We start from the raw sequence: 22179 nt of genomic DNA, 5'->3' as shown, positions 1-22179 counted from the left end.
GGCTGATCTACACTGACTCCCAAGTAAGGGGAACGAATAAAGCCTGAATCATTAGTTCTTGACATTTCTTTTCCCTCTAAGTGACCACACCCTAGGCACACGAAACCTTCTCAGCAAACGGGGGCGGAGGAGACAGACTCGTATACTCACTGTGTTCATAGAAAGCTGCTCGCTGAGGGAGTTAGATTTGGCACGAAGAGCTGGCTCCCTGCAAGCAAGGAAGATATATCCTGAGATGAATACAAAATCCATAATTCCAAGGCCAGATTATACTGGATAAACAAACTGTTTTTGAAAATATTTGCCAATTTAATGGCTGCAAAACAGAACTTGAACTCTTCTTTAGTTTGTATAATCTCTGAAAGCTAATAAAGATTAACAATTTTCCACTCATGCTTATTATTTATAGTTTTTTCCTTGGGTACATATTTTTTGTTCATTATGCCTTTTGCCCAATTTTCTTTCAGGGTTTGGCAGGTATTCTTACATATCTGAGTTCGTGCTTTTATAGACTATGAATATTAATCCTTTGTCAGAAAAACCTGATGCAAGTGTTTTCCCCATTTCCCTCATCCCATTTTTTCCCCTAGTTATTTAAAATTATTTTAGGGGCCGGTCCGGTGGTGCAGCAGTTAAGTGCACACATTCTGCTTCAGCGGCCCAGGGTTCACTGGTTTGGATCCCAGGTGCAGACATGGCACCGCTTGTCAAGCCATGCTGTGGTAGGCATCCCACATATAAAGTAGAGGAAAATGGGCACAGATGTTAGCTCAAGGCCAGTCTTCCTCAGCAAAAAGAGGAGCATTGGCAGCAGATGTTAGCTCAGGGCTAATCTTCCTCAAAACGATAAATAAATAAAATTACTTTACTTTTCAATTGTATCCCTATTTCTGAACCCCTCTAAGAATCATTTCTATGGACAATAAAAGAGCTTGCTACAACTCCAGTATCTTACCCTGATTTGAAAGGCGCCGACGTGGGTGTTGACACAATAGGATCAGCAGAGAGGCTGTCAGCACCAGGTATGGGAGAAGGAGCTGCCGAATCCCGGGAACTAACACTGTGCCCATCAGAGCCGGAATCTCTGGCAAATTTGACCTAAGGAAAGATCAAAGACAGGTGGAAAAGGCTACAAAAAAGCACCCGTCGCCCTCCATCCTCCCTTCTTTTTACTTATTCTCCATTACATAAGTCATTATCTGTTCACTGCAGGTGAATCAGAAAATGCAGATAAGCAAAAAAACAAAAAAAAAGAAAGAAAGAAAAAGATAACAGTCCCCTGCAATCCACCTACTAAGCAATAACATTATCAGAATTTTGGATGTAGTATTTCACATTTATATTACCTTTGGATGTGTATATCTATCTGTGTGCGTGTATATTTTTAACAAAAATGGGGCCATACTGTTTTGCAATCTGCTTTGCTCACTCACTGATACGTTAACACATTGCCATGTTACTAAATGATTAATCTATGACATCATTTTTAACTACTGAAGATTACGTCTAACTTCAAAGGTCATGCTTTTAACTGCTATTATCTACAGGAAAAAGTCTTCAAAGGATCGGGGGAACAGAAGTCATAAATATCTATGTTATTACAAAATACATTTCACCAATTCCTAGTTGTTGGACTTTCAATTTATTTCCAATTTTTCCCATCACAAACAATACTTCTATGAATAGCTTTGCATCTATATCTTTGCACATAATCATTTCCAAAGTATAAATTCACACAAGTTAAATTATTATATGAAAGCTTTGTTCATTTTTAAGAATTCTGATATACACCATAAAATGTGAACTACTTTATACTCCACAAGCAGTATATCAGTCTTTCTTAACACTCCTGTCACACTGGGTATTATCATTCTGTATCAGCCTTGTCAATTTAATAAGCAATGTTAATTTGTAATTCGTTGATTATTGGTAAAATAGATTTTTTTTTCCTATGTTTACAAAATGCCAGTCTTGATGGATTCAAATTGGTTTGTTATCTATCACCAGCCATGATTTCATCAAACTCAAAGGAAAATTGAGAGGGAATATTAAAGTTGTGAAAAGGGCAGCTGGAAGCATGTTAGTGACAGAGGGCTGGAATGGCCCCACAGACACAAGGTGTCCAATTAGGAAAGGCCCATTGAGAAGAAAAGCATACCCTTTGTTGTAGCAGGAACAACAGCCACAATGAAGATGACCGTGATATCTTTTATTTGTATTGTATTGTATAGTTTATAGTAACAAACATTATCACATTTGGACCTAACAATCACAGCATAAAGCAAACAGGGTCTTTTTTTTCCTTAGGAGGGAGTAGCATTAATTAACCACAATTTGTTACAAAGTTTATTACAGAAATTATACATATTCATGATAAAATTTTTAAAAGGTACAAAAGGGTAGAATATCAAAAATAAAGGTTTCTGAACCTCATTTCCATTTTCCAGCGAAAACTACTTTTAATGCTTCCAGATACTGTCTATGAATGTATGGGCATATATATGTATTCATATGTATACATACAGCCATATGTATATAAGACTGCGCAAATATGTTTGTATATGTGTGTGTACACACACACACGTACACACAAGAGATCATACTATCAATATTGTTTTGCAACTTGCTTCTTTCACTTAACAGATTTTTGGATATTCTTTAAGAACTACATAAAAGTCCACTTTATGAAAAACCATAACTTAACCAGTCCCTTAATAACGGACACAGTTGTTTCCAGTTTTTTACTATTACAAACAATGTGACAGAGGGAGGAAACTTTATATCTCTATCTATCCATCCATCTGTAGACATCTTTGCATACTTATGTAAACATATTGATAGGATAAATTTGTAGCCATGGAATTACTAAGTCAAAAGGTATGTACACTGGGTAGGAACCACTATCTTATAGACAAAATAAAAAGAAGGTTAGTGTAGAGAAGTGATCTGCTCAGGCATGTCCTCTTCTAGACTCTGAATAGCGAGCCAGGAAGGACATAAACGCTGGTCTTTAGATTCCAAAGCTGCTGTTCTTTCCAACTATACCATTTCTACTTAAAAAAAAGACAGACGTCTTCAGAACCTGTTCTCAAATATATTTATTTATTCATTTTACTCAACTAGCAAAGAGAACGTATCAACCCAACACACCACCATTTCACTCACCCGCGTAATCTCCACCTCGAACACGAGGATAGAGTCTGTTGATGGAGTCCATCCTATTACCCCTTCAGAGCCAGCAGCACAGGCTGGAGGGATGATAAGCAACCGCTTCCCTCCTTTTTTCATGCCCAGCATTCCATCTTCCCAGCTCTTTAGGAATCGGAGAAGAGGAAAAGCTCATCAGACACAAACTTCCTCATAAGACAAAGTGGGGTATAGGATCATCAGGTTTCACTCATCCACACTTTCAGGTTTGGATCCCGGGAGAGAGATCAAGTTCAAATATTCCTCCCTCCCTCCATTCGTTATAAGAATATCTAGAATACTGTCATATGTCACTTAACAACAGTGATATGGTCTGAGAAATTTGTCATTAGGCGATTTCGCTGTTGCGCGAACATCATAGAATGTACTCACATAAAACTAGATGGTAGCGCCTACCACACAGCTAGGCCAAATGGCACTAATCTTATGGGACCACCACTGTAAAGGAGGTCTATTGTTGACCAAAACGTCTTTATATGGCATGTGACTGTATTGCTTCTAAATTCACTTGTAAAAGCCAGCATATCCAGGACTGGATGAAATATATTTATCTTAGATAATGAGAAAAATTGGGAGGAATATAAGAATGGAATTAAAAGAGAAATAAAAGCTATCATTTATTAAACATATTTTTCCAAATGCTCTGGTAAGTGCTTTACTCATATTATGTTGTTTAATCCCTAAAACAACCTCATGAGGTTAGTAGCATTACCCCCATTTTACAGATGAGAAAACTGAGGCTTAGGGAAGTTAAGAAACTAGCCCAAGATCAGACAGTCGGTACACTGTTAAGCCAAGATTCAACACTAGACTGTCCAGCTTTAAGGGTCTACAGAAACAAGTCTCCAAAGGCTTCTGGGAAAAGGAGTCATAAACAATGCTATGAAGGCACACTTTTTGCCCCGTGGATGAATGAGTACTTCACAATGCATCAGTATATCCCGACACAATTATAGCCCACATGTGTAAACTACTCTTTACTTTATAACACACTTGCGCAACTGGTAAAGAAAAAATTCACAAGGTGAACCCAGGGCCTCAGACGCTAATGCCGTCATTCCTCCCACTGTGTCGTGGTTGTTTCCCACAATGGTTGCAAAGTGCTGGTCCCAAGCATTCCAGGGAGACAAGAACCACCCATTATAACACATTGCTAGAAGAAACAGTTTCCCCTCTTTCCTTATTAGGCTATAAGAAGGATTTAGTAATTTCCCCAGAGTTACAGGATGAAAAAGAAAGGGCAGGTACCCATTCTTCAATATATCATCTCATAGGCAAAAAAATCTCCCAAATACAGATAATGTAACACAATGTTATACGACTTTTTACACATCCTTTGCAGACTCTCAGAAAATACAGCCAGGTTAGAAATTTAACAAAACTGAATGTAAATGAAGCCCACTACAACTGATAATCCATAGAAAAACACAGTTAAACCTTTACCTTGATGACTTTCCCTGATCCTAATTTCAAGCGAAGCAGCTTATCCTTGTTAGCAGTGGAGTCAAAAACCTGCAATGTTATCAAAGTACATGAAGTCAGCCAGTTTCAAAAATAATAATAATCATTACGACATCCAACTTAGCACATACCAGCACAGTACTTCTGGAATAGGGAATGTCAAACATGCTGGAAAAATTGTTCTTAAAAGACCTGAAAAGAAGGGACCACATCATGGCTAAAGGGTGTTATCACACTGAATATCTCTGAGGCAAAGATTTCCAGGTTTGGAAAAACATAAACTTCTACCACCAAGTATTTAAAAGCATTTTCATCTGTAAAGACTTCTCAAATAAATGATCTTATCTGATGCTCACACCAATCCTGCCAAGGAAGCAGCATAAGTACCACTGACCTCCATTCACAGATGGGGGAAAAAAAATTAAGAGCTTAAATGACTTGACAAGGTCAAGTTAGGATAAAATTGAAACGTGAATCCACATTTTTTTGACTCATAGTCTAAAGCTCTTTCTATCATACCATACTGCTTTTGAGGGCTTAATAACATTAAAACACAACAAGCCCGATCTACTTACAGTATCTACTATAAGAAAAACAGAGAAACAGCTGTGAGGAAGGTCTAAACAGAAGTTTTAAGACCTAATCTCATACGAATATATTCAAGTTTAAAACTGGTATAGGAGGACAAGACATACACGTGAATAATTACCAGAAAGGACACTTGGAGTTTCCATTCTCTCTAAGCGGAAGGGACATGGTGGCACTGAGAAGATTTTACACACTAACAATTCATGACTATGCCCCAAAAGCAGTTGTAGTGACTAAAGCAGGACAACTAAATGATTTCTATTTGCCAACAGCAGCAATTCACAGTAATAACACCTTAAGCTTGAATAGCCCTCGTGCTATTTAAATTACAAAAGAACCTGCAGGGTACGTTTTCTTACCTGGCCCAGCGCATGATTCTGCAAGAGCCAGCCAGTATAGGCCACTTCCAAGGAATCTCCAACTTCTACAGCAGGACCCTCTGCTACAATGAGGTCCTGCGAGAGCACTGCATCCAGGGAAGAGGTGCTGTTGCACTTGGCAATGCACACCTGCGCGATGAAATCGAAGCAGCATAAAAAGTTTAAGCTCAGTAAGTACTCATCCCATTATTGTTAATGCTCTTTTCCAAACAGTGGCATCCCCTAAGAAAACCGATTAGATGTTTGGAAGTAAATCATTCGAAAGTCAGTAATCTTGCCCAGAATCAAAGTGCCTAAGAGTATGGCATTGGAGTCAGACTGTCTGGGTACAGATCTGGGCACTGCCACTTATTAACTTGTAACCTTGGCCAAATAACTTAACCTCTCTGTGAACTTCATTTCATAGAGGCTTTTTGTAAAATGGAGATAAAAGCTTTGTATATCTCCTAGGGCAGTTATGAAGACTAAGCTAATGGAGGGTACTTGGCCCAGTGCCTGGCAAATAACAGTAAGTACCCAATAAACATGAGCCACCGTTACTATACTGACTTACTGCTTCAGTGTTTGGGAACCTATGAAAGAAGGGACGCTTCTAAAAAAATTTCAAAAGGCATTTCTAAAAAGAATAAACTAGAAAAAAGGCCCTTTACAAAACCATATTGCATTCCAAGAATTCCTACCTCCACCCTTACCCTACAGATTTAGCCATATTGTCTTAGCACAAATCTTAGACAAGATTAAGCATTACAATATTAAGTAAATAAGATTTAAGTATTCTATAGTCAGTGTTTTAACATATACATTGGAAACTTGCTACTCATTTTCTTAAAAAAGTTTCGTTATTGTAACCAAATAAATGCTAACTAAAACAATGAGATGTCATTTTTTATTAAGCAGTTAAGACTAAAAGGGAAAAAAAGGATAATTCTAAATGCTGGCAAAGGCATAGTGAGAGAACTGATATAAATGTGAAATAGTACAATCTCTCTGAATAGTAGTGTGCCAAAGTATATACAAAGTACATACAGAACCTAAAAATACTTGAAACCTTTGACTCAGTCTTTCACTTCTAGAAATCTACCCTAGAAAATAATCAGAGAGAAAAAAGGACACAGACTTATACACAAAAATGGTCACTACAGTATCATTTATTTCAGAGACTGAAAACAATCTAAATGCCTAAAGTAAGAGAATGGCTAAATAAATTAAAGAACACTTGTATTATGCACCTTCCAAAACTGTTTCCAGATAATTCTTCATTAAGTGGGTAAAGATGCATTATACATTGTTAAATAAAATAAGCAGGATATAAAATTCTTAAAGGGTGTATCTACTTACGTATACTATGCATTAAAAAAAAGAAACATAACATGTTGCTAGTGGTTACTTTGGGTAGTAAGATTATGAGTGGTTTTTTTTAAAATGTTTTTCTAAATTTTCTACAGTGATCATGTAGTAACTTTTTAAAAATTCTTTTAAAACGCTATTTTTAAAAGATAGCTTTATTTATTCCTTATTTATGAAGTGGAAAATGTTTTTAAAAAGTCAGTTTAGATTTAGCCTTTTTTCTCTTTAAAGTCTCATTTTCGAGCAATTTCAATAAGTGTTCCTATTATTTCCCTGGAATACAACAAGCTCAGGTGAGAAATTTAGTGCCTGTCACTAACAAAATATAGCAGGTTATAAGTTTTCCATATATTTTCCTAAAATCAAGGGAAATCTAGACTAGTGCTTGCATTTTCATGGGAAGAATAAGATGGTATTACCTGTTTATTGAACTCCACAGCAGCCTTTTCTGACTCAAACATGATGGACCAGTTTTGTCTCTGGTCATCATAAAAGGTGCTATAGTTATTGGGCCGAACCTGGGGAAAGGAGAAACGGTGGGATAACTCAACCAAGAGCAGCACGGCAGCTAAATCTGACTGCCTGAACCCACACAGAAGGGCCTTGACTCAGGTGACCCCAAAGAGAGATATCAGGGAACTTTCTTCTTCCTCCCACCCTCCACCAACTTTCCCTTAGTCCACATTCCTACAAGGCAGACAAGAGACCTTTCCGAGAGGCTCTGTTAGGATATCCACTCTGACAGCCAGGGCTGAAGCAGATCTAATTCCTGCCAGCTATGCACACACCAGTCTCTGCTATAAACCTATCCCAAAGGAACTAATTCCAACATGGGAAGTCTTACCATTAGCTCAAAGTTCGGATGAATTCTGGCAACAGTAACTCGCTGCTGTTGACTGATATAAAGAAGAATCTTATACTGTACTCAAGCAAAGACAGGCAGGAAAAAAAAAGAGAACAGAAGTCAAAAGGCAACACAAAATGAGCAGTAAGATGTCAGGGGTGGTGCTTCATAGAGGCATAAAACTCAAAACTCAATTCATCTCTTAAAGCTTGGATTTTAAATTCTATCCTTTGACTATCCATTTTAATCTCTTCTCATTGTGGTCTTTTTTTTTTTTTTTTTAAGATTGGCACCTGAGCTAACAACTGTTGCCAATCTTTTTTTTTTTGCTTTTTTCTCCCCAAATCCCCCCAGTACATAGTTGTATATATTTTTTTAGTTGTGGGTCCTTCTAGTTGTGGCATGTGGGACACTGCCCCAACATGGCCTGATGAGCGGTGCCATGTCCGCGCCCAGGATCCAAACCAGCAAAACCCTGGGCCACCGAAGTGGAGCGTGCGAACTTAACCACTCGGCCATGCGGCCGGCCCCTGTGGCTTTACTCTTCAACTGTCATCAGCAATGTCTTTATTTCACTGGTGTTTTCATTTGTATGAATGGTAACTAAGACATATACAAATGACCAACAGGTACATGAAAAGATGCTTAACATCATTAGTCATTAGGGAAATAGAAATTAAAACCACAATAAGGTACCACTTCACACCTACTAGAATGGCTATAAAAAAAATCAATGGAAAAATAACGAAGTGTTGGCAAGGTAGTGGAGAAATAGGAACCCTCATATATTGCTAGTAGGAATGTAAAACAGTACGGCTGCTGTGGAAATAGTTTGGTAGTTCCTCAAAAAGCTAAACATAGAATTACCACATAACAGCAATTTTCACTCCTAGTATATACCTCAAAGAACTGAAAACAAGGACTTAAACATATACTCGTATGTCAGTGTTCACTGCACCATTACTCACAATAGGCAACAGGTAGAAACAACCAAAGTGTCCATTAACTGATGAATGGATAAACAAAACTGTTTACACACATACACATTGTTTACAACAATGTGTTATTCTCACACAATGGGATACTATTCAGCCATTAAAAGGAAAAAAGTTCCGATACATGCTACAACATGGATGAATCCTGAAAACAATATGCTAAGTGATACAAGCCAGACACAAAAGGACAACTATTGTATGATTCCACTTATATGAAATATCTAGAATAGGCAAATTCACGGAAACAGAAAGTAGATTAGAGGTTACCAGACGATAAGGGAAGGGGGGATGGGGAGTTATTCCTTAAGGGTTACAGATTTTCTGTTTGGGATGATGAAAAAGTGGAAATAGATAGTGGTGATGGTTGCTCAACACTATAAATGTAACTAAGGCCACTGAATTGTACACTTAAAAATGGTTAAAATGGCAAATTTTATGTTTCATATATATTTACTATACACATACACACAAAACTGTAGGGAAACAAATAATTAAAATTCAACCTCAGAGGGGAGGGAGAGACTATGGGAGCTCATATACAATCTTGCACCAGAAAGGGCTTTCCTTATCCCACGTTAGGTAGCTAGAGTGAGGGGCTGATCACTTTAATCCAATTCAACTATAGATAGACTGAGCTGGTCAGGGAAGGATGCAGGTTACTAAGAGCCTTCCCACCTCTGGGCTGTCCCTGCTCTCAAGCATCATCTTCCTAGGCTTTGGATTAAGAGCCTGGAAGGTCTCTGACTCCCCAGTCCTGAAAGTTCTGCCCATCAGAGATTCTGAGCTGCGTTCTTTAGCTTCCTCTCCAGGAAGTTCAAAATCTAGCAAACGTATTCAGAGAAAGGTTGTTGCTTATTGCTTGTTACCGGTCCCAGCACTATAGGAGGACTTCATGCACCACAAGATTGCAGATGTTTCCCTCTGCCTTTCCGGCACAGCCCCTGGACTTCCACACCATCCCAGAACTCGGCAAATGTTCCATGGAAAAAAAAACCACCTTGTATTTGGAGCTCCTCTAGTTTTTGCCAATGTCTCTTCCCCCCAGTATTCTCTCTGTCTGGCCCATACCTGAGGCTTAGTCTACTCCCAGGTGTCAGCAAAAGTCTCAAGGGAAGGAAACACTCAGTTCATTGGCTCTTCTCTAAAATTTTATTCATCTATTCCTCATCATTTCCACAGTTCTCCAACGAATTTTAAAATCGAATTTTTGCTATTTATCTGCTGTTTTACAGTTGTTACGGTGGGAATGTTGCCTGCCACAAAGTACTACATTCTATTAGGTAGTGAAGTCCCAACACCAGATTTTTAAAATCCAAATGGCAACCTCCAATGAATGAACAGATCTAGATAATAATCATCGATGGCTGCTAACATGACAAAATGAGAGACAACCAGACATTATTTACCTCCAGATGGGAGAATGAAAGAGACTAAAGGGACACAGTAACCAATTGCAATGCATGGACCTTATAGATCCTGATTAAAACAAACTGTAAAAAAAAAAAAAGAAAAAAAGAGACAATCGGAAATTGGAACACTAATAGTAGTGAGTGAGATCAAAGAATTATTGTGGGTGTTTTTTAGGTGTGATAACGGCATAATGGTTATGTTAAAAAATCCTTATCTTTTAGAGATACATACTAAAATATTTACAGCTAAAATTACATGCTGGAGATTTATTCAAAATAATCTCAGCAGGGGAAGAAGGAAAACAGGCAAGAGTTAAGACAAAACAAGACTAAAATAATTGTTAGAGCTCAGCAATGGTTATCTGGGAGTTCATTATCCTAGTCCCACTATTTTTATAGGTGTTTCCAAATTTCCATAATGAAGTTGTCTATTGTATTAGTTACCCTGAACAGGTCATCTTATCTCTCTGGGTCTCAGAGTCTCTGAGGAGGATGGACTCCATGGTCTCTGGATCTCTGAAATTCTGTAATTTCTTATACTTATTTCAACCATGTTCAAAACTTTCTGGAGCAGAATTTGAAGCTAGATACAACCCACAAGTAAATCAGTTCCAGGGCTTCCAGCCACCTCTTCTCTTTGACCCAAACCAACATTATACGGTGTGATCAACTGCCCATCTCATAATCAAACTTTCAAAGGACAAACGCTGGTCATTCATGCAGCTTAAAGACATAATGCTCTCGGTAGTACACTCAGTGTTGTTTATTACCTAACAAAGGAATGTCCTTGGTAAATGGTTTACTCCAAAACTCTCCAAATTCTTAAGCTAGGTCCATATCACAAAGGTGAAACAAAGATTTTGAGTGGTCGGATTTGTTTTAATGCACAAAAGTCAGCAAAATGTGACTATAAACATTACTGTATACCTGACACTAAAAATTCACATTCAATACAAACAATCATCTTAATCCTCTGACACATGAGACATGGGGCAAGGTGGGATAAAAACCAGCTCGTCGGTATGACATGGGACACCTGAATGTACATGAGACGTAGGGGCATTCTCACCTCTCTGGCTGTGTGGTCCCCCAGGACTGCAGCACCAAACTTGCCCTGCTTTATGTATTGACCATTTACGCTACAGAAGCAAGAAAAACAACAGGTATTAATACTTTTAAGTAGAAGCAGCTTCTTTTTCTGCCATATAGAAGTGGCGTATCTAGTCATTCAGCCTCTAGAAACAGACAGAGGTGAGCAGTTCATAATTTAAAGCTCTTACACAACTTCTTTACTCTTTAAATTCACTATTCATGATAGCTCAGTGGAGTGGCTTCCTTTGAGCACTTAGAAAGGCAGCTGTTGAGGATACAAGCACTTCCTAGAGAGAGAAGACAGGATAATGGCACTTCAAAGTTTTATGTGCAGAATTCTCCAACTGAAATATTGAAAAGCATTACTGATACTTTGTCTATGGAAGGACTGAGGAGCCATTTTGCAATGAACAGAGGCTTACAGGGAAAAGATAGGGGCTTAACCCACCCTCCCGCCCGCCAGCTGCAGAAAGCACTCCTTCTCAGCTGCTTACCATCGATATGCATGGACTACTGCTGCAAACAGTATGGTGGGAGTGCCTGTGGTGGTGGGTGCTGCTTTTGGTGTTGCCTGATTTCCTGAAAATGAAGAAGAAAACAAAGTTGTCCTTCATTTCTTGCTTGAAACTGATTTTTTTGTTGTTTTAAAGAGTGGCATCTGAGCTAACATCTGTTGCCAATCTTTGTTTTCTCTTCTTTTCCCCAAAGCCCCCCAGTATATATTGTATATTCTAGTTGTAGGTCCTTCTGGTTGTGCTATGTGGGACGCTGCCTCAGCAAAGCCTGATGAGCAGTGCTGTGTCAGCACCCAGGATCCAAACCGGTGAAACCCTAGGCCACCAAAGCGGAGCAGGCGAACTTAACCACTCGGCCACAGGGCAGCCCCTTGAAACTGATTTTAACCATTAAAGCAGCTTCAAAATTCTTCTTTACACCTTACAGTTAGTGGTATAATGGTTTCATGACCATTATCCTCATTGGATCAACAAGACAGTCCTGTAACCTCATCTAGGGGTGAAGACACTGGGGCTCCAAGCAGCAAGTGCCTCACACGATGATAGTAGCCAGCCTAGGACTGGACTCCAGGTCCACTCCAAACAAGTCTTTGGGCTAGAAAAGAAGCACTGGCTAGAACGTAAGCTCAAATTCCATCTACTTTCTTTTCTCCTTCCAACATTTTGACAACTGTAATAATAAAAATAGTTCTTTCCTCTTTCCTTACTTCTCGGGTAGAAAATTTATGACATTCAGATCACATCAATTACTTAACTTTTGCAGTGGTATAGAGTAACACTGACGTTTTAAAATAGTATATTTAGAGTAAATCGCATATTACACTCTCCATATGAATATGTTGATGGAAGACTAGTAAGAACACTGGCATGGATGTAATAACTAAGAATTTATTTTCAAAAGTATCCTTGTTTGATTTTTTTGTTTGTTTTGTTAAAAACAAGACAACAGGTCCCAAATGGAGTCACTTATACTAACTCCCACATCACCAAACCAGGACTTACAGTTTCGGTTCTCCCAGAAATGGAATCTTAAACCAGTCAATCAGGAATCACCTGATCAGCACCAGTTAGGTAATCTGCCCGATAGACTCCCGCCATCCCCTAAAGGAATGTAACCTCACAATAACCAACTTCCTTATTTGCCTAGTACAACCTCCTTGTTCCCCCCCGCCCCAGTCGGTCTATAAGTCTTTCATTTTGCACAGGTCCTCAGAGCTCCTTTCTCTCTGCTAGATTGGATGCTGTGTGATTCACGAACTGTTAAATAAAGCCAATAAGATCTTTAAAATTTACTCAGTTTTTAACAGTACTGACATTTTTGTCTGATTATAGAGTACACGTATATGATAGAAAACTTGCAAATATAGAAACACATAGAGAAAGTAAAAATGACCTGTAATCTCAACACCCAAAAAATAAATTTCAATAATTTGATGTATTTATTCCTAGTCCTTTTTCTATACACACAGGCTTTTTTCTTATATTTTTCTAAACAAAATTAATGATATGATTTGACAACCTCCTTTTCTCACTTAGTATAAACATTTCCTTATACTCTTCAAAACAGTCTCCAAAGACAAAATAGTCCTAAAAATGTTTTTTTGTGATTACATAAAATACTACATTACAACTTTACTAGAATTTATCCAATTTCCTACTGTTTGACATGTCTTTGGACTGTTCCCAATTTTTCTCTATCATAAATAATGCTATGGTGAACATCCTTAAAACACATTTTTATTTTTTAGGAAGATTAGCCCTGAGCTAACATCCACCGCCAATCTTCCTCTTTTTGTTGAGGAAGATCAGCCCTGAGCTAACATCTGTGCCAACCTTCCTCTACTTTATACGTGGGATGCCTGCCACAGCATGGCTTGATAACTGGTGCGTAGGTCCACACCCAGGATCCAGACGGGCGAACCCCAGGCCACCGAAGCAGAGTGCACGAACTTAACCACTGAGCCTTGGGCTGGCCCTAAAACACATATTTTTATATGCATCTCTAATTACTTTCTTAGACTAAATTCCTAGAAATAGAATTATGAAGTGAAGGAATGTAAAAAATTCTAAAGTTTTGTTACATCCTGCCCAAATGCCCTTGCGAAATGCCATACCAGTTTCCACTCCCACCAGCAGTATGAGTATACCAGCTCGGCAACCCTGGCAGCAAGAGAGGATAATCTTTTTATTTTTTTTATTTTTTTATTTTTTAAAGATTTTATTTTTTCCTTTTTCTCCCCAAAGCCCCCCGGCACACAGTTGTGTATTCTTCGCTGTGGGTTCCTCTAGTTGTAGCATGTGGGACGCTGCCCCAGCGTGGTCCGACAAGCAGCGCCATGTCCGCGCCCAGGATTCGAACCGACGAAACACTGGGCCGCCTGCAGCGGAGCGCGCGAACTTAACCACTCGGCCATGGGGCCAGCCCCGAGGATAATCTTTTTAAATCTTTACCAAGGGGAAGAGGGAGGTAGAGAAAAGGGAATGCCATCTCATTGTTGTTTTCATTTGCATTTATTGATTAGAAGGAAGCAGACATTTTAACACTTTCTATAGATTTGTATTGACCATTTGTTTTGATGAACTTCCCATTTATGTTGTTTATTTTCCTAGTCTGGTTTTCCTCATCATTTTGTAAAAACCTATGACATAGTTTTGAATTCATTAGCCATTTCCAGCTGTATGTAATACCACGATAAAACTTTTCTCCTGCTAAGCAGTGTACGACAGAAAGAAAAAGTAACTAAGGCCAGAGTTAGGTTAGCAGGCCAAGTCTGAAACACTGAGAAAAATTACTGTCTCCCAGGTCCGTCTAGCAACCTCCTTCAGGTTCGTTCAGCGTCTCCCCGTACACTCTTATCTCCCTACCTAATGCCCTGGAGATGGAAGGTCGGTCGTGGATTTGCTAGAGGGATGAGTGAATTAGATGCCCACAATCATGTGACCTTCTCATTGGTGTAACATTTCTTCCTCTCTGAAATGACGGTTGTACAGTCTTGAATTCTCTACTCACAAGGACTTCCTTTTTTTTTTTCTTCCCAAAGCCCCAGTACATAGCTGTATATCCTAGTTATAAGTCCTTCTAGTTCTTCCATGTGAGCCACCACCACAGCATGGCTACTGACAGGTGGTGTGGTTCCCGGAAATGAACCCAGGCTGCCAAAGCAGTGAGAGCGCCGAATTATAAGGCATAATCTGTTATATTTATTAATTCTTGTATTCCTTCTATTTTAGTCTTTGTTTCTGAAACAATTTTTCTTACATCTCTAATTCTCACCTGAGTCCTGTCACTTACTTCTGAGATTTTCTAATTCTCATTTACGTTCTCATTTCATGTCTTATATTATTTTCTTAATGTTAGGTGGCTGTAGCTTTTATCAATTTGTAAGAGACATTCTCACAGAATAGAACTCTCACTGTCTATAAGGATATTATTCTGCTCCTTGCTCTCCCTGTTCTTATAATAACTTTGCATAGAGTTAGACTCTGACACTGTTTTGTTGCTCATTTTTAAGAGAAATTTGCTTTTCTGAACTTTTAGAAGGAGGTGTGGGTCAGCATGGCTTTCCTAATTCCAGAGGTCCCGCTTCTGTTTTTTTTTTTTTGTATAGAGTTCAAAAATAGGGTGGCTTCCTCCCAAGATTTCCTAACTCTATTTCCATGCCTACTTTTATTTGATCCTCTCTCCTTCGACTCTAATATGCCTATTCTCAGTTTTAATTCCACTCCCAGCAGGTTCTTCTCAGTGTGAGTACCTGTCCTGGAAGGTCACCACAGTGGGTGAATTTCAAAAGTTCATGGGAGCAAAACGGCTCCAGTTCTTTTAGTCCTCCTGTCATCCACCCCTTGTACGTACCCACTAAGTGGGCAAAATGCTTTCCAGTTTCAGCTTGGTCTGCCATATTTTCCGTGGAGACCTGTTGACTATTTTGGGTCCTCCTTTCTCAGATTCAGATATCCTCCCAATGCTTCCCTGTTTTTTCCCATGCAAATACTGATACCATGCAGGCCTCGTGGCTGTTAGTGGTATGTCCATACCTGCTTGTGTTTGGGGATTCATGAGGATTCTTTTTCAATTGGTTTTGTTGTAAATATCATCCACAGGTTTGTCTTTTATATCTAGTTGCTCTGCCCATTTTTATATTGAGATCTGAAAAGATTCAAGAACTACACTGCAGCCATCTTCCTCACAAAGACTTCTTATATAAACATTCTTTGAACAGAAAGGGCCACCTGTATTGCTTTTTATTTTTTTACTTTATTTTTTGGTGAGGAAGATTCTCCCTGAGCTAATAACAGCCATGCCACTTTTCCTCTATTTTGTATGTGGGATGTCTCCACAGCGTGGCTTCATGAGTGGTGTATAGGTCCACACCCAGGATCGGAACCCGAGAACCCTGGGCTGCCGAAGTGGAGCACACAAACTTAACCACTACACCACCAGGCAGGGCCCACTACTTCATTTTTTTATTTGTAAATGCCCACATAAGACTGTATAGGTAATTTTTTTAAGTTGAAATGCCTCTATAATTCCCCTTTAAAAGTATAATTAACTCATAGCTGTTTTCTGATTAAAAAAATTAAGTTACTTCATTCAGTGGGAACTGAGGTTATTTTCATCCACATCCATTAACTCAACCACTTTAAATTGAGTCAGAAGCACACTGCTGATGAAGAGATGTGCCAGAGGAAATGTAAAGGCATAGCCTACTAGAAATTCAGCCAAGTAATAGCTTAGAGAACAGGACCAGCAATCCACAGCAAAGCTGCCAAAAGGGACAGGTAAGATTTAGAGCAGCGGGTCAGCAAACATTTTCTGTAAAGGGCCAAACAGTAAATATCTTAGACTTTATAGGCCACATGGTATCTGTGGCAATTATTCAACCCTAAGTATCCTAACAACATCCTCAGTGCCAGCATTGTGCCTGGCACACAAAAGGCACTTAACACTTTCATCTTTATCCAATATTTAATTTTATGTCCCTCATCAGCTGTTCTGCTCAGGGCAATTTCTATCAGTCCCTCACTCCTCTTCAGGTTCTTACTCAAATACAGCAAGGTATAGAGGCAAGAAGAAAAGCTTTGCACTAAGGAAGGTTCAAATTTCAACTCTGTCACTTACCACTGTATGACTTTGATCAAGTCCCTAAACCTCTCTGAGCTTCTAAAACGGTGGTGAGCTCACCTATTTCACAGAATTGTTCTGAGAATTAAATATGAAAAAATATATAGGGCCTGCCCCGGTGGTCTAGTGGTTAAGTTCAGCATGCTTCACTTTGGTGGCCCAGGTTCAATTCCCTGGCATGGACCTACACTGCTCTGCTAACAGCCAGGCTGTGCTGGCAGCCCACATACTGAAAAACAGAGGAAGATTGGTACAGATGCTATCTTAGAGTGAATCTTCTTCAACCAAAAAAGAAAAAAGAAAACATATGTAAAGTACCTGAGACCAGATATATAGCAGGCATTTTAGAAACATTAGCCCCTCTTTCTCTCCCTTCATTCAACAAATGTTCATTCAATGTTTCCTGTGTCCGTCATGATGAAAGGTACAGGGGAAGAGCACTGAGCATCACCTAGTTGGGAAAAATTCGCTGTCTATACCCATCTACCTAACCCATCCAGGTGAACGAAGTGAAAAGCAGCTCTTCCTTCCAGCCAAAACATGGGATAGAACCTACTTAGAGTGCCCTGTGCAGAGTTTTGAAGAGTGGCGTCCACATGGGGCAGATGTGCTTGCCTACGACCCTCCTCCATCAGTTTCCAACAAAGGGCACACTTTCTAGCTGCCGGAATTCAGGATCTCAGAGCTTAGATAGGCACACACCATTAGTGGTAAGCTTGGCCAGACTGATCAAGAATGGACGACCTGGGGCCAACCTGGTGGTGTAGCGGTTAAGTTCACGCACTCCGCTTCCGCAGCCCAGTGTTCACCAGTGGGATCCTGGGTGCAGACATACACATCACTTATCAAGCCATACTGTGGCAGGCGTCCCACATATAAAATAGAGGAAGATGGGCACAGATGTTGGCTCAGGGCCAATCTTCCTCAGCAAAAAGAGGAGGACTGGCAGCAGACATTAGCTCAGGGCTCATCTTCCTCAAAAAAAAAAAGAATGGACGACCTGGCATACCACTTTTGGAAGGCTGTTTACCCTTCCGAGTAACCTGTTAGGGGGCCCATCCTAAGCTCTTAACTTACCTGTTGCTGCTGTTCCCTGGCCTTTCTTAGGCTGCTTTGGGGCTGTGTATTGGAAGAATTCATTTCCATGGCCAGCAGCTGCCTGATCCAGTCCAAAGAGAGAAGCCAATCTGGTGCTGTTAGTAGAAAATGAAAATGTCATTTCATTGGACATATCTCAAACCTGGAATCGTTATAAAAGTTGCTCACCTCTAACCTTGAACAAATACCTCCTTGACTGTATATCCTACCATTCCATACTGAAAGTGGCAGCTAAGCGTCTTTGAAATCAAGATTGTATTTCTGATGTGAACAGCATCAGCTGACCTTGCACGTCCACAGGACTTTGCTCAAGGCATTTCTTCTTCCTGGACCTCAGCTTCTGCATCTGTAAATTGAGAGGACTGGTCCAGATGCTCTCTATGGTCTCTTGAAACTGTAAACTCTTGCCTTCAGCAAGTCATAGTTTCCTACTTTTTACTAGTTGGTTAAACTGAAATAAAACTGTACTACAAACTTATTCCATCAAACACGGTCCCATTTATCATTTCATTTAACAGGCAGAACCATTCCTTTATCATCCCTTGCAATGACTCATGCCCCAATCATTCCACTGAAATTGCTCTTGCTAAGGTCACTAACAACCTTTTTGTTACTACACACAGTTTATCAGTCCTCATCTTATTCGGCCTTCATGCTGCCTTTTAACACTGTCAACTAATTTGTTCTTCAAACAAACTCTTCTCCTGACTTCTGTGGGGACACCTGTAGGGGTGGGTGGAGAGGCTGGCCCAAATAAGACATTAATAAATGCCAACAGAATCCCTCTCTTGTTGTCTTCCCATCTCTCTGGCTCCTCATTTAACTCCTTGGACTCTTCCTCTTTTGCCCAACCTTTAAGTGTCCATGTCCCCGAGACTTCATACTCTCTCTCCCTTGGCAATCTAATTTCTTTACCTTGGTATCCAGTACTATTCAAATGCTGATGATGTTCAAATCTGTATCCCCCGCCCAGAATTTGCTCCTGAGTGCCAGACAACACAGATACCCCACAGGCAACACAAATGCAATATGTCCAAACCAGAGCTCCTATCTTCCAATCCGCAATGCCCCAGCAAAACCCGTTCTTATTCTTGTGCTCCCTCTCTGGGTGAATGACATTTTGTGTCGGGGTCCCCAAGACCACGCCCAGGTTCAGTGATTTTCTGGAAGGACCACTGGATTCAGCATATAGTTGTACTACTCATGGCTAAGATATATTACAACGAAAGGATACACAGCAAAATCAGTAAAGGGAAAAAGCGCATTGGGGCAAGTCCCGGGGAAACCAGGAGCAAACTTCTAAGAGTCCTCTCCCAGTGGAGTGACACAGGACAAGTTTAATTCCTCCAGCAATGAGTTGTAACAACATGTGTGAAGTGTGGTCTACCAGTCACTAAAGACTCAGGCCCAAGGTTTTTTATTGAGGGCTGGTCACATAGAAACCCTCTAGCACGTACCAAAATTCTAGACTTGTGGAAGGAAAGCAAGGTTCAGTACAAACAACTGTTTGTACAGACAGTTTAGGAACAGCAAGCACTCATCATTTACAGAAAGCTCTGTATCAGTGTGGGGAACTGTTTGCCAATCAAGCTCCCAGGTGTCAGCCAAGTGCCAACCTTGTAAACAGGACTTTCTAAGGGTAACAGTCTCAGGTCTACTGTGTTAACTCTTTTCTGCAAACATCCACAACCAAAACTGAAACCTAGGCATCATCCTTGACTTTTTCCCCCTGGTTCATGACCTATCCTTGAGTCTATTTGATTTTACTTGCTAAATATTTCTTTAACCCATTCACTTCTCCCCATTCTCTCTGTCACTTCCCTAGTTCAGGCCACCATCACATCTAACAGCTTGAAATATTGCAACCTCCCGACTCATCGCCCTGCCTTGGTCTTACCTCCTCCCTACTGCACCCACAGTCGTCTTTCTAAAAACCAAATTTGACCAACTCTCTTTCCTCCTTAAAACCCTCAATAACCCCTCAATATTACCAAGATAAAAAAAAAAAAAAAACCAAACTCCACAAGACAGCTTTACAAGGCCCTGCAAGACCTCGCCTCTCCTTACTTCCCCAGCTTCCTCTCTGGCCATTTCTCATCTCCAAGTGTGTGCTACAGCCACACCAAGGTACTTTTAGTTTCTCAAATAAGGCAAGGTCTTTCCAAACTCCGGCCCTTGCGTACGCTGTTCCCTCTGCCTGAAGCATTCTTCCTGTTCCTCCTCTCCCCTGGAAGCTGCCCCTAATCTCAAAGTCTAGGTTAGATGATCTGCCTAGGGGCTCCCGTAGAACCCTATACTTCATTCATTCAAGAAATATGTGCCACACACTGGGCTAAGTGCTGGGTACACACCGCTGAGCAAAACTGGGTTCTATTTTCAAGGAATTTACATACCCTAACAAGAGAATTAGACATTACATAATATATAGCTGCCAACTGTAATATGAGAATGTATAACAGGCAGACACATACTCTATAGAGGTATCATGGTAATTGATTATTTATTTTTATTTATTTATTTTTTAAAGGTTGGCACCTGCACTAACATCTGTTGCCAAACTTTTTTTTTTCCTTCTTCTTCTTCTTCTCCCCAAAGCCCCCCAGTACACAGTTGTGTATTCTACTTGTGAGTGCCTCTGGTTGTGCTATGTGGGATGCCGCCTCAGCACAGCCTGACCAGTGGTACTATGTCCGCGCCCAGGATCCGAACCAGTGAAACCCTGGGCCAGTGAAGCAGAGCATGTAAACTTAACCACTCAGCCTCGGGGCGGGCCCCCTGATTATTTATTATAATCACCACTTGCCTGTATATTTTGCCTACGGTCTAGTATGTAAGAGGCCCAATAAATAGACTCAAAGTCTAGTCTAGCTCTGAGCTCCTCTTCTGCAGAGGCATCCTTAGTTTAGGTGAAGTAAATATTGAAACTCCCTAACAACTTTTTTTGGACTTTCTCCCCAACAACTTTAATGTATATTACATACTAACATTTTGCAAAATAAATTTAATATGATTTGAAACTATCACCTTGTTTTCTCAAGGTGGTGTACTTTAAGTTTTTTTCAAGTTTCCTGTAAATGGGGCCAACGATGCCTACTTTAAAGGACTAAAAGGTTTAAATGAGGTTGCAAGTGTAGAGAGCAGTGCTGGTCTAAATAAGACATCGACAAAAGCTTATGAAATTTAGAAGAGACCAAGATGTCTCCTTTTAGCCAGGGTAATCTGGGCAGATTCCCTAAAAGAACAGGATTCTGGGAGAGTTGGGCAATGCCTTTAACACAGTGAAAAATTTACAAAGCTTAGAACCTAGTTAAGATATAACAGCTTATGCGCAGATAATTGATAAGAAAACAATATCTGTGTTAGCTTCATTAAACTATGGGTATTGGATTTACTATTTTAATTCTGCAGGCATGTTTTATTTCAAGGGAAAGACAAAAGTGTCATAGGTGAACTATATTTCCATAGATGTCCTAAAGGTCAGCCAATTGATGATTGCAAAATTAATCCAAAAGCCAGGTCAATCCAATTATCTTTCAGATTAATTCTATTTTCCATTAATATTTTTATTTTATTTATTTATTTTTTTTTCCTTTTTCTCCCCAAAGCCCCCCAGTACATAGTTGTATATTTTTTGTTGTGGGTCCTCCTAGTTGTGGCATGTGGGACGCTGCCTCAGCGTGGCTTGATGAGCAGGGCCATGTCCGCGCCCAGGATTTGAACCAACGAAACACTGGGCCGCCTGCAGCGGAGCATGCGAACTTAACCACTCAGCCACGGGGCCAGCCCCTCCATTAATATTTTTAAATGAACTGTATACAGACTGAGGGGCATAAGTTTCTTGTCAATTATTACATTTTTTCCACTTTTAAGTGTTCTGAAATGTACATATCTCCCTAACTATGTTAGCAAGAATGGGCTTGCTAACTCCGGGCTTACGTCTCTATGTTTATAATTCATGGGAAAAGTCATTACAGTATTAATTATACTTTAAAAGTAATTGTTAGCCAATGTATTTGGTTGCCAGAGTCCCTATTTAGCCTTAGTTTTATACTCCTTTTCTTTTCTCATCATAAACAATAACACACACATTTATGTCGTATGTTTCAAAAAATGGCAATTCT

At 39.8% G+C, this 22179-nt stretch overlaps 1 protein-coding gene across 2 annotated transcripts in view; it reads right to left on the bottom strand.

Moving 5' to 3' along the window:
- Positions 1–22179, bottom strand: part of FKBP15 (FKBP prolyl isomerase family member 15) — a 53201-nt gene that overhangs the window by 27825 nt on the left and 3197 nt on the right. For both annotated transcript variants that reach the window (XM_014827983.3, XM_070518959.1), the window contains exons 2-11: positions 18038–18153; positions 11818–11902; positions 11301–11370; positions 7828–7902; positions 7403–7501; positions 5616–5765; positions 4651–4719; positions 3166–3312; positions 956–1098; positions 151–208 (exon numbers count right to left, since the gene is read on the bottom strand). In XM_014827983.3, coding sequence (XP_014683469.2) covers positions 151–208; positions 956–1098; positions 3166–3312; positions 4651–4719; positions 5616–5765; positions 7403–7501; positions 7828–7902; positions 11301–11370; positions 11818–11902; positions 18038–18153 — 1012 coding nt within the window. The remainder of the gene's footprint in view (positions 1–150; positions 209–955; positions 1099–3165; positions 3313–4650; positions 4720–5615; positions 5766–7402; positions 7502–7827; positions 7903–11300; positions 11371–11817; positions 11903–18037; positions 18154–22179) is intronic.

This window comes from Equus asinus, chromosome 10 (genome assembly GCF_041296235.1).
Source record: "Equus asinus isolate D_3611 breed Donkey chromosome 10, EquAss-T2T_v2, whole genome shotgun sequence".
Classification (NCBI taxonomy): Eukaryota; Metazoa; Chordata; class Mammalia; order Perissodactyla; family Equidae; genus Equus; species Equus asinus.
The sequence above is the reverse complement of the archived record's forward strand: the minus strand, read 5'-3'. Positions and strand labels throughout refer to the sequence as shown.